General features: G+C 41.6%; 1 protein-coding gene across 7 annotated transcripts in view; it reads right to left on the bottom strand.

The window, feature by feature from the left end:
* The window catches only part of LOC115129295 (mitogen-activated protein kinase kinase kinase kinase 4-like), a 143,125-nt gene that overhangs the window by 27,755 nt on the left and 102,697 nt on the right, over positions 1–12,673 (bottom strand). For all 7 annotated transcript variants that reach the window (XR_010463924.1, XM_029659485.2, XM_029659486.2 and 4 more), the window contains 5 exons: positions 10,166–10,333; positions 8,302–8,445; positions 7,513–7,647; positions 4,614–4,714; positions 504–653 (listed from right to left, as the gene is read on the bottom strand). Coding sequence is in view for 6 of the 7 variants with exons in the window: in XM_029659485.2 (XP_029515345.1) it covers positions 504–653; positions 4,614–4,714; positions 7,513–7,647; positions 8,302–8,445; positions 10,166–10,333 (698 nt within the window). In the remaining variant the exon portion in view is untranslated. The remainder of the gene's footprint in view (positions 1–503; positions 654–4,613; positions 4,715–7,512; positions 7,648–8,301; positions 8,446–10,165; positions 10,334–12,673) is intronic.

Genomic DNA, 12,673 nt, shown 5'->3' with positions numbered 1-12,673 from the left:
GTAAATCTGTTTGCTCCCAAGAAGGGAAAGTTCCCTAAATGTACAGAATCTCCTTTGCTTTGAGGTGAGTGATGTTTGAGCTTATACTGTGACGAAGCAGAATTTCTAAGAGAGGCTTTTTGAGAAATCAATTTACAAAAGACAGAAATGCCAAAAGGCTTTTGCCACAAGGTCAGACACTGACAATATCATGCCTGGCTTAAACACAAACCCATCCTGTCAATATTATACTGAAATGAGTCAACTGGCTGTCATGACAAACAGCTTCTACCCACATCGACTCTGAGTCGGAACAAAAGTTCACTGTAAGAGCTGAGTGGCGTGGGTGCAGAGAAAAGGAGCTGTTTAGCTGCTAGAGAACAGAGATCCAGGCTGCATGGCCCTGAGGGGAGAGAGGAGAGGAGGCTGAGCTGGGGAGAGGGTGGAGGGGCTGGGGAGAGGTTAGAGGAGACTGGGGAGAGGTTAGAGGAGGCTGGGGGCAGAGTTGGGGGTGGGGGACTTACATGCGTGGGCAGGTAGAGGTCATAGGGCGTCCCCGAGTCAACGTCGATGGCGTGGAAGCCCGACAGGGAGCCGTAGATGACCTTAAGTCTCTGTCCATCCTCCACCGTCAGGTCCACGGACAGAGGCCTTTGGGGGAGCGAGCCGAACGACTGTACCGGACACACGCAACAAGGAAAGACATGAGGAATAACTTAGGGAGAGTCAACATGTCTTATGTCATAACCCTAGGGACAGTGGCAAGAAAAAGTACAGTTGGAAGTTTACATACACTTAGGTTGGAGTCATTAAAACTCATTTTTTAACCACTCCACAAATTTCAAAACTATTCTTTTGGCAAGTCGGTTAGGACATGTACTTTGTGCATGACACAAGTAATTTTTCCAACAATTGTTTACAGACAGATTATTTCACTTATAATTCACTGTATCACAATTCCAGTGGGTCAGAAGTTTACATACACTAAGTTGACCCTGCCTTTAAACAGCTTGGAAAATTCCAGAAAATTATGTCATGGCTTTAGAAGCTTCTGATAGGCTAATTGACATCATTTGAGTCATTTGGAGGTGTACCTGTGGATGTATTTCAAGGCCTACCTTCCAACTCAGTCCCTCTTTGCTTGACATCATGGGAAAGTCAAAAGAAATCAGAAAAGAAAAAGACCTCAGAAAACCTTTTGTAGACCGCCACAAGTCTGGTTCATCCTTGGGAGCAATTTCCAAACGCCTGAAGTCAATCAGCCAAGTTCTCAGAAAAAAATTGTAGACCTCCACAAGTCTGGTCCAACGCCTGAAGGTACCACGTTCATCTGTACAAACAATAGTATACAAGTATAAACACCATGGGACCACGCAGCCGCCATACCGCTCAGGAAGGAGACGCGTTCTGTCTCCTAGAGATAACGTACTTTGGTGCGAAAAGTGCAAGTCAAGCCCAGAACAACAGCAAAGGACCTTGTGAAGATGCTGGAGGAAACAGGTACAAAAGTATCTATATCCACAGTAAAACGAGTCCTATATTGACATAACCTGAAAGGCCACTCAGCAAGGAAGAAGCCACTGCTCCAAAACCGCCATAAAAAAGACAGACTATGGTTTGCAACTGCACATGGGGACAAAGCTTGTACTTTTTGGAGAAATGTTCTCTGGTCTGATGGAACAAAAATAGAACTGTTTGGCCATGATGGCCATCGTTATGTTTGGAGAAAAAAGGGGGAGGCTTGCAAGCCAATGAACACCATCTCAACCGTGGAGCACGGTGGTGGCAGCATCATGTTGGGGCGGCAGGGTAGCCTAGTGGTTAGAGTGTTGGACTAGTAACCGAAAGGTTGCAAGTTCAAATCCCCAAGCTGACAAGGTACAAATCTGTTGTTCTGCCCCTGAACAGGCAGTTAACCCACTGTTCCTAGACCGTCATTGAAAATAAGAATTTGTTCTTAACTGACCTGCCTCGTTAAATAAAGGTAAAAAAATGTTTTTAAATGTTGTGGTGGTGCTTTGCTGCAGGAGATGCTGGTGCACTTCACAAAATAGATGGCTTCATGAGGAAGGGAAATGATGTGGATATATTGAAGCAACATCTCAAGACATCAGTCAGGAAGTTAAAGCTTGGTCGCAAATGGGTCTTCCAAATGGAAGCATACTTCCAAAGTTGTGGCAAAATGGCTTAAGGACAATAACGTCAAGGTATTGGAGTGGCCATCACAAAGCCCTGACCTCAATCCTATAGAAGATTTGTGGGCACAACTGGAAAAGTGTGTGCGAGCAAGGAGACCCACATACCTGACTCAGTTACACCAGACCTGTCAGGAGGAATGGGCCAAAATTCACCCAACTGATTGTGGGAAGCTTGTGGAATGCTACCTGAAACGTTTGACTAAAGTTAAACAATTTAAAAGCAATGCTACCAAATATTAATTGAGTGCATGTAAACTTCTGACCCACTGAGAATGTGATGAAAGAAATAAAAGCTGAAATAAATCATTCTCTCTACTATTATTCTGACATTTCACATTCTTAAATTAAAGTGGTGCTCGTAACTGACCTAATACAGGGAATTTTTACTAGGATTAAATGTCAGGAATTGTGAAAAACTGAGTTTAAAAGTACTTGGCTAAGGTGTATGTAAACTTCTGACTTCAACTTTGTGAACCCTTTGGAATTACCTGGATTTCTGCATAAATTGAATACATAATTGAAACATTTACAGTGTCGGTTGGGAAAAGTATGTGAACCCCTAGCTAGGCTAATGACTTCTCCAAAAGCTAATTGGAGTTAGGAGTCAGCTAACCTGGAGTCCAATCAATGAGACGAGATTGGAGATGTTGGTTAGAGCTGCCTTGCCCTATATCTATTCACAAGAAGCAGAAAGTTCAGCACTTTCTGACCTTCGTTATCTTTGTTTTCTTTATTATTTTGGTTAGGTCAGGGTGTGACGAGGGTGGTATGTGTGTTTAGGGTTTTTTGTATTTCTATCGGGTTTTCATTTGTCTAGGTACATGTACGTCTATGGTGGCCTGAATTGGTTCCCAATCAGAGGCAGCTGTTTATCGTTGTCTCTGATTGGGGATCCTATTTAGGTTGCCATTTTCCATTTTGGTTTTGTGGGTTATTGTCTATGTGTAGTTGCATGTCAGCACTCGTGTTTATAGCGGCACGTTCGTGTTGTTATTTTGTTAGTTTGTTTAAGTGTTCTTCATTTGAATTAAAAGTAGAATGTATTCATCTCACGCTGTGCCTTGGTCTCATCGTTATGACGAACGTGACAGCACTGTTGCTACTCTGCCAAGGAATGGCCATCCTGCAAAGATGACTGCAAGAGCACAATGCAGAATGCTCAATGAGGTTAAGAAGAATCTGAGAGTGTCAGATAGACTTACAGAAATCTCTGGAACATGCTAACATCTCTGTTGATGAGTCTACGATACGTAAAACACTAAACAAGAATGGTGTTCATGGGAGGACACCACGGAAGAAACCACTGCTGCCCAAAAAAAACATGCTGCATGTCTGAAGTTTGCAAAAGTGCACCTGGATGTTCCACTGTGCTACTGGCAAAATATTCTGTGGACAGATGAAACTACAGTTGAGTTGTTTGGAAGGAACACACAAACCTGAGTGGAGAAAGAAAGGCACAGCACACCAACATCATCTCATTCCAACTGTTTGGGGCTGCTTTGCTGCCTCAGGACCCGGACAGCTTGCTATCATTGACGGGAAAATGAATTCCCAAGTTTATCAAGACATTTTACAGGAGAATGTTAGGCTATCTGTCCGCTAATTGAAGCTCAACAGAAGTTGGGTGATGCAACAGGACAACGACCCAAAACACAGAAGTAAATCAACAACAGAATGGCTTCAACAGAAGAAAATAATCCTTCTGGAGTGGGCCAGTCAGAGTCCTGACCTTAACCCGATTGAGATGCTGTGACATGACCTCAAAAGAGCAGTTCACACCAGTCATCCCAAAAATATTGCTGAAATGAAACAATTTTGTAAAGAGGAATTGTCCAAAATTCCTCCTGACCATTGTGCAGGTCTGATACGCAACTACAGAAAACGTTTGGTTGAGGTTAATGCTGCCAAAGGAGGGTCAACCAATTATTAAATCCAAGAGTTAACATACTTTTTACACTCTGCACTGTTAATGTTTACATGGTGTGTTCGATAAAGACATGAACACATATAATTGTTTGTGTGTTATTAGTTTAAGCAGACTGTGTTTGTCTATTGCTGTGACCTAGATGAAGATCAGATCAAATTTCATGACCAATCAATGCAGAAATCCAGGTATTTTCAAAATGTTCACATACTTTTTCTTGCCACTGTACATTAAGTCATACTGTATGTAAGGCCAGGAGTATAACCAGGGGCCAGAGTTGTTCCTGGTCAAGACAGGGCCAGGACATACTCTGGTCCTGATATTAGTAGTGAATAGTGATGACAGTAGGCGCCAACTCATAGTGACTGCTGGGGTTAGTCTGTTTCATATCTTTAATGATATTCTGTGCAGTGAGTAGAAAGAGTTCAAACATGTTCATCACAGAGAGATGTGTTAGAACTAGAGTGAGCCACTGAGGAGGGTTCAGAACTAGGACGTGTTGTCAAGCTGACCTTGAAAGCCATGAACTTATGGTAAGGTTTGGGAGCCCATGCGTACACCTCCACAGCATTCTTCAAGGCAATCACCAGGAACTTAATCTTCTCATATCGAACTGAAATTGCATGTAACAAAGAGCAGGGATTTTCAATGAGGATTAGGGATTTCTCTCATCCTGGATACAGAACAAGATACAGGCTTATTACACTACATCAGTCTGTAACACTAACGTGCCAGCGGTCTTGAGCTAATGATCATTAGACAATCTCAACAAAAAGGTTTTTGGTTGCATCCCAAATGGCACCTTATTCCCTATATAGTGCACTACTTTTGGGATGCAACCCGACTGCAATAGCAGCATGCCTCCGACTATGAGAAACAATACTGAGGGGAGTGCTGGGAAGGACAGTGTGTGCCTCACTATGACATCATATCCTTCCTGGGTTGGAATCCCTGAGATGTCCTCACTGTCAACGCTGTAACTAACAGCAGGAAGAGTCACAGGAAAGAGAGGCTCACATTGCTGAGCTCAACACTGCACACTGACAGTCATTCACTCACAACCAGTTCACATCTCTCTCTCTCACACACACACACACACACACACACACACACACACACACACACACACACACACACACACACACACACACACACACACACCCCCCCCTCTGGTGCTCTAATGGAGTCAGACACTGAGAGAATAGATACATTTTGAAATAGTTTTTTCTTGTCTTATACCCATTGCTTTCTGTATATCACAACACAAAGACCTTTGATAAGCAGCAATGTGTCAACGGTTTCAACATTGTTCATACAGATCGCGAGGTTCTATCTGTGCAAAGCATAGTTCTGAGATATTGAGCATCAAATATTTCACATCACATAACTGTTTTGTAGTGAATTCTTCTTTCATAAGCCATTAAGTTCCTCCCTTAAAGGTACCTGAAGTGCAGAGTATCAAAATCCTGAGACATTTGTAAATCTGTTTTTTTAGGGGGGTGCAATCGCAGATAGAACCTTATATGTCAATCTCAAAAATCGGACTTCACAGACATATGAAGAACCATCTAAATATCTATTATACAGTGCATTCTGAAAGTATTCAGACCCTTTCCCTTTCTCTACATTTTGTTACGTTACAGCCTTATTCTAAAATGGATTGAATAAAACCATTTCCTAATCAATTTACTCACAATACCCCATAACGACAAAGCGAAAATAGGTTTTTAGAAATGTTCGCAAATGTATATTTAAAAAATTGGAAATACCTAATTTACATAATTATTCAGACCCTTTGATATGAGAATTTAAGCTCAGGTGCATCTAGTTTACATTGATCATCCTTGAGATGTTTCTACAACTTGATTGGAGTCCACCTGTGGTAAATTAAATTGATTGGACATGATTTGGAAAGGCACACACCTGTCTATATAAGGTCCCACAGTTGACAGTGCATATCAGAGCTAAAACCAAGCCATGAGGTCGAAGGAATTCTCCATAGAGCTCTGAGACATAATTGTGTAGAGGCACAGATCTGGGGAAGGGTACCAAAACTTTTCTGCAGTATTGAAGTACCGCAAGAACACAGTGGCCTCCATCATTCTTAAATGGAAGAAGTTTGGAACCACCAAGACTCTTCCTAGAGCTGGCCACCTGGCCAAACTGAACAATAGAGGGAGATGGGCATTGGTCAGGTAGGTGAACCTGATGGTCACTTTGAAAGAGCTCCAGAGTTCCACTGTGGAGATCGGGGACCCTTCCAGAAGGACAACCAGCACCTAAAGGACTCTCAGACCATGAGAAACAAGATTCTCTGGTCTGATGAAACCAAGATTGAACTCTTTGGCCTGAATGCCAAGCGTCACATCTTGAGGAAACCTGCCACCATCACTACGGTGAAGCATGGTTGTGGCTGCATCATGCTGTGGGGATGTTTTTCAGTGGCAGGGACTGGGAGACTAGTCAGGATCGAGGGAAATATAAACGGAGCAAAGTACAGAAAGATCCTTGATGAAAACCTGATCCAGAGTGCTCAGGACCTCAGACTGGAAGGTTCACCTTCCAACAGGACAACGACCCTAAGCCCACAGCCAAGACAACGTGCAGGAGTAGCTTCGGGACAAGTCTCTGAATGTCCTTGAGTGGCCCAGCCAGAGCCTGAACTTGAACCCAATCGAACCTCTCTGAAAATACCTTAAATAAGCTGTGCAGCAACACTCCCTATCCAACCGGACAGAGCTTGAGAGGATCTGCAGAGAAGAATGGGAGAAACTCCTCAAATACAAGTGTGTCAAACTTGTAGTGTCATACCCAAGAAGACTTGAGGCTGTAATCACTGCCAAAGGTGCTTCAACAAAGGACTGAGTAAAGAGTCTGAATACTTACAGTATGTAAATGTGATATTTCAGTTATTTTGTTTTAATACATTTGCAAAAATACCCCAAAATCTGGTTTAGTTTTTTTATTATGGGGTATTGCGCATAGATTGATGAAGAAAAAATTAAATGTAATACATTTTAGAATAAGGCTGTAATGTAAGAAAACTTTGAAAAAGTCAAAGGGTCTGAATACTTTCAAATGCACTGTATATGAGTAACTCATTTTTGACAAAGATTTCAGATAAAACCTTATAGTCCCAAGGTTTCGAGATGTAGGAGCTTAATTTGATCACCCTGTTGCAGGAGATTATTTTTCTGCTGTAGTAAACTGGCTCAATTTGCTCTCTTGGCCAGGTCGCAATTGTATATGATAACTTGTTCTCAACTGTCCTACCTGGTTAAATAAAGACATTTAAAAAATAAAATTAAGATCTAACATCTGTATAAGCTTGCCATGCAATAAAATGTAAGATTGATCCAACAAATCAGTAGTGATGCTATCATGATCTAAGGCCAGGTAGTGTATACTCACCGACTTTGTAGTGCACACATCCTTCCAGGTCCCCTACAGAGGTCCAGCCCTGCCTCTTCTCCACCTCTGGGTCATTCCGAAGGATCTTGTTCCGCAGCCAAGACAGGTAGTACAACCTCAGCTTGTTCTTTTTACCTGACAAACGGGATAGTAATGGAGTTTAGAGGACGACAAAGTTGGCTGCAAAAGTAAGTGCAAAAAAAATTCTAAGACAAGACTATACCTACAGGGTGGCTGGTAGCCTAGTGGTTAGAGCGTTAGGCCAGTAACCGGAATGTTGCTGGATCAAATCACTGAGCTTACAAGGTCAAAATCTGTCATTCTGCCCCTGAGCAAGGCCGTTAACCCACTGTTCCCTGGTGCCGTGGATGTCGATTAAGGCAGCCCCCTGCACCTCTGATTCAGAGGGGTTGGGATAATGCGGAAGACACATTTTAGTTGGACAACTTTCCTATTTGGTGAGTGTGCCTATACGAGTGGCACTGTGGTATAAGGCACTGCATCTCAGTGCTATAGGCATCACTACAGACCCTGGTTTGATTCCAGGCTGTATAACAACCAGCCATGATTGGGAGTCCCTTAGGGCAGCGCACAATTGGCCCAGCGTCGTTAGGGTTTGGCCGGGGAAGGTCGCCATTGTAAATAAGAATTTGTTCTTAGCTGACTTGCCTAGTTTAATAAAGGTTAAATAAAAATAAATAAAACATCTGTGTGTGTCTATCTCTGTGTGCGTGAGAGCGTATATACGGTACTGTATATTCTTGTGTATGGTAGCACTACGCTAACTACCTGAGATGGTGATGAGCACGTTGAGGCCCTCCAGAACGTCCATCTGTTGGAAGCGTCTCCTGCTGATCAGAGAGTAGACCTTCCCCTGACCGCTCCTGTCCAGCAGCCACAGACCATTCTCTGTCCCCACCAGCAGGTTCACACCTGGACCAACACACCACTGTGTTAGTCACAACATCACAAGCCTCAGCCAGCATAGTACCTGTCCCAAATGGCACCCTATTCCCTGTATAGTGCACTACTTTTGACCAGAGTCCTATGTGACCTGATCATAAGAAGTGTACTATATAGGATATAGTACAATTTGAGACACAGGCATACTGTACTATACACAAAAGATGACCATTCTCAAATATACCTCTATTGCTCATACACTCTAGAACCATTGTACGGTAGAGCTATTATCATATTCATCATATAGCAATACCTATCCAATCCTGACAATAAGTGTCTAGCAGATTGGGTGTTAATCTCGTTATTTTACTGCTGCTCTTCAATTACTTGTTACTTTTATTTCTTATTCTTATCCATATTTCTTTGAAACTGCATTGTTGGTTGGCGGCTCGTAAGTAAGGAAAACACCAGTCTCAACGTCAACAGTGAAGAGGCCAACTCCGGGATGCTGGCCTTCTATAAGTAGAGTTGCAAAGAAAAAGCCATATCTCAGACTGGCCAATAAAATAAAAGATTAAGATGGGCAAAAGAACACAGACACTGGACAGAGGAACTCTGCCTAGAAGGCCAGCATACCGGAGTCGCCTCTTCACTGTTGACGTTGAGACTGGTGTTTTGCTGGTACTATTTAATGAAGCTGCCAGTTGAGGACTTGTTTGGTGTCTGTTTCTCAAACTACACTCTCTAATGTATTTGTCCTCTTGCTCAGTTGTGTAGCGGGACCTCCCACTCCTCTTTTTATTCTGGTTAGAGACAGTTTGCGCTGTTCTGTGAAGGGAGTAGTACACAGCGTTGTATGAGATCTTCAGTTTCTTAGCAATTTCTCATATGGAATAGCCTTTCTTCATCAACAAAAGAAAGTCCTTTGTTTCTGGCCATTTTGAGCCTGTAATCGAACCCACAAATGCTGATGCTCCAGATACTCAACTAATCTAAAGAAGGACAGTTTTATTGCTTCTTTAATCAGAACAACAGTTTTCAGCTGTGCTAACATAATTGCAAAAGGGTTTTCTAATGATCAATTAGCCTTTTAACTTGGATTAGCTAACACAACGTGCCATTGGAACACAGGAGTGATGGTTGCTGATAATGGGCCTCTGTACGCCTATGTAGATATTCCATAAAAAATCAGCCGCTTCCTGCTACAATAGTCCTTTACAACATTAACAATGTCTACACTGTACTTCTGATCAATTTGATGTTATTTTAATGGACAAAAAATGTGCTTTTCTTTCAAAAACAAGGACATTTCTAAGTGACCCCAAACTTGTGAACGATAGTATATACAGTGGGGAGAACAAATATTTGACACACTGCCAATTTTGCAGGTTTTCCTACTTACAAAGCATGTAGAGGTCTGTCATTTTATCATAGGTACACTTCAACTGTGAGAAACGGAATCTAAAATCCAGAAAATCACATTGTATGATTTTTAAGTAATTCATTTGCATAACATTCACACTGATAGGGGCTAGGCCTAAATCGGCAGTGTATCAAATACTTGTCCTCTCCACTGTATGTAAAAAAAAAAAAGATGTAAAAAAACGAAAAGATATTTGTCCTCCGAAGAGGGGTGGTGGTGGAGGGGTTAGTAATAAAAATACAAATACATTTTAAAAAATGCTATTATAAAGGTGTGTTTCTAGGGGATAGGGGCTAGGGGTCGACTGGGTGTTAAACTGCTGCTTACCCCACAGGCCAGCACAGAGGATCTCGGTGTTGAACTTCTTCTTGTACTTGCGGATCTCGGGGGTATCACTCTGGGGTCTGATGTTGGTGGGGTTTACATTGACCACGGAGCCCTTTCTGTGGCCCTCTCTCCTGATTGGGTCCTGAATAGCAGGTGGCCTGCCACTGGCTGGAGGGGGAAAAAACGCAATAAGAACCAATATTGTCATTTAAAACCATGGCCTGTAATAGCCACATCTGGTATCTGATTTGATATCAAATATGTACAGGAGAAAATCATATATGACAGAATACCTTCCTTCTTATTTTACAGTACGCTAACATATAAACATATATTGAAGGACATTTATGTTAAAAACCTCTTGAAACTAGGGGGCACTATTTTCATTTTTGGAAAAATAACATTCCCAAAGTAAACGGGCTATTTTGTCAGGACAAGATGCTAGAATATGCATATAATTGACAGCTTAGGGTAGAAAACACTCTAAAGTTTCCAAAACTGTAAAAATATTGTCTGTGAGTATAACAGAACTGATATTGCAGGCAAAAGCCTGAGAAAAATCCAATCAGGAAGGGACTCTTATTTAGAAAGTTCTGCGTTCCTATGCGTCCCTATTGAGCAGTGAATGAGATATCAACCAGATTCCCTAATGTGTCTAGTGTCACAATACATAGTTTCAGGCTTTTATTTTTGTGCGTAAAAGACAAATGCGGCCATTGTTTCTCTCTTTCCTACTAAGAAGCCACCTGTCCCGGTTGATATATTATCGAATAGATATTTGAAAAACACCTTAAAGATTGATTATAAAAAACGTTTGCCATGTTTCTGTCGATATTATGGATCTGATTTGTCGTGACCGCAGTTTCCGGTGGATTTCTCAACCAAACGTGAAGTACAAACGGAGGTGTTTCGGCTATAAAAATAATCTTTATGGGACAAAATGAACATTTGCAGTCTAACTGGGAGTCTCGTGAGTGAAAACATTCGAAGCTCATCAAAGGTAAACGATTTAATTTGATTGCTTTTCTGATTTTCGTGACCAAGCTGCCTGCTGCTAGCTATGCATAATGCTATGCTAGGCTATCGATAAACGTACACAAATGCTTGTCTTGCTTTGGCTGTAAAGCATAACTTCAAAATCTGAGATGACAGGGTGATTAACAAAAGGCTAAGCTGTGTTTCAATATATTTCACTTGCGATTTCATGAATATGAATATTTTCTAGTAATATTTTTTGTCCGTTGCGTTATGCTAATTAGTGTCAGTTGATGACAATTCTCCCGGACACGGGAGAGGGAGTTCCAAAAGTTAAGATAGACTTTTTTTTATAGACCAAATCATCCTCTCTGCCACAACAAATTAATTCACTGGCCTTGTTACGAAAAAAAAGCCATCATTGACGCATTTAATCACCATTGTATTTATCTCTTTGAAAGAACTTCTAAGCCTATTCACAATGGCATTGAGCTGGATGCTGATCGGGGAAACCTGCTGAATGATCAAATAAATTATAGTCAAAGTTTTCATTTTAGGATATTTACTGAAAAATAAGTCCTGGATGCTTTGCTAGCAATAGACAACAAGAAATCCACAGGGGTCTGCTTAACCGCTCTATTTTAACAAAGCTAACACAATTACACAATGGTTGGCGGTAGCGCTATAGGTTTGGGGTGGTGTCAGAAATATTTTAGCTATTTTCACAACCACAATTATCAGCTCAGTTGCTGCCGTTGGCGTGAAAGGGCTGGGTTTTGATGAATAAACAAGTTGTGGGTGTGTCGAGGCTTGGCCCCTCACTGGTCAATCAGAACATGCTCAATGGCAAAATATGTGGTTGCTTTAAGTTGTGTATTTAAGGTCTTTTATGTTCTGCCTTGGAATCAACTCCAATTCCAATGTTAGTCCGTTATAGTTTGTTAAACAGCTTACAGAAACGAAATAACAAAATGTAGACCTATCCCATCTTTGCTAAATATGTTAACTTGAATCTATTTGCAGTCAACATTGTTTTAAGTAATTTCATGGCTTCAATGTGGAAATATACAGTGTACATAACATTCACACTGATAGGGGCTATGCCTACAGTAAATAGCATTATGGCTGAGCATGAACATGCCAAATGTTGTCAATAAGCAAGATTAAATTCATTACTGACATGGCCTAAAAAGAGAGTAAATAATGTAAATAAAATGTTAAACAAAACAACTTGTTTTAAATAGGCTGTCTAAATACACATACAGCCACCATAATCGTTTCCCGTGGGCATGTAATACTAAAACTACGCAGAATATGGAGGGTTTTACATACATCCAAACTTTCCAAGGAGAATAAGAGTACCTCTTCCCAGCTGCCCACTGCACTGAGACCAGGAAAGACTGTCACCACTGATAATCCAGAATTTCAATAAGCAATTCTCTACGGCCCGGCCATGCTTTCCACCTAGCTACCCCAACCCCGGCCAACAGCTCTGCACCCCCCGCAGCAACTGGCCCAAGTCCCAAACCAACC

The sequence above is a fragment of the Oncorhynchus nerka genome, linkage group LG5 (assembly GCF_034236695.1).
Source record: "Oncorhynchus nerka isolate Pitt River linkage group LG5, Oner_Uvic_2.0, whole genome shotgun sequence".
NCBI classification, from domain to species: domain Eukaryota; kingdom Metazoa; phylum Chordata; class Actinopteri; order Salmoniformes; family Salmonidae; genus Oncorhynchus; species Oncorhynchus nerka.
The sequence above is the reverse complement of the archived record's forward strand: the minus strand, read 5'-3'. Positions and strand labels throughout refer to the sequence as shown.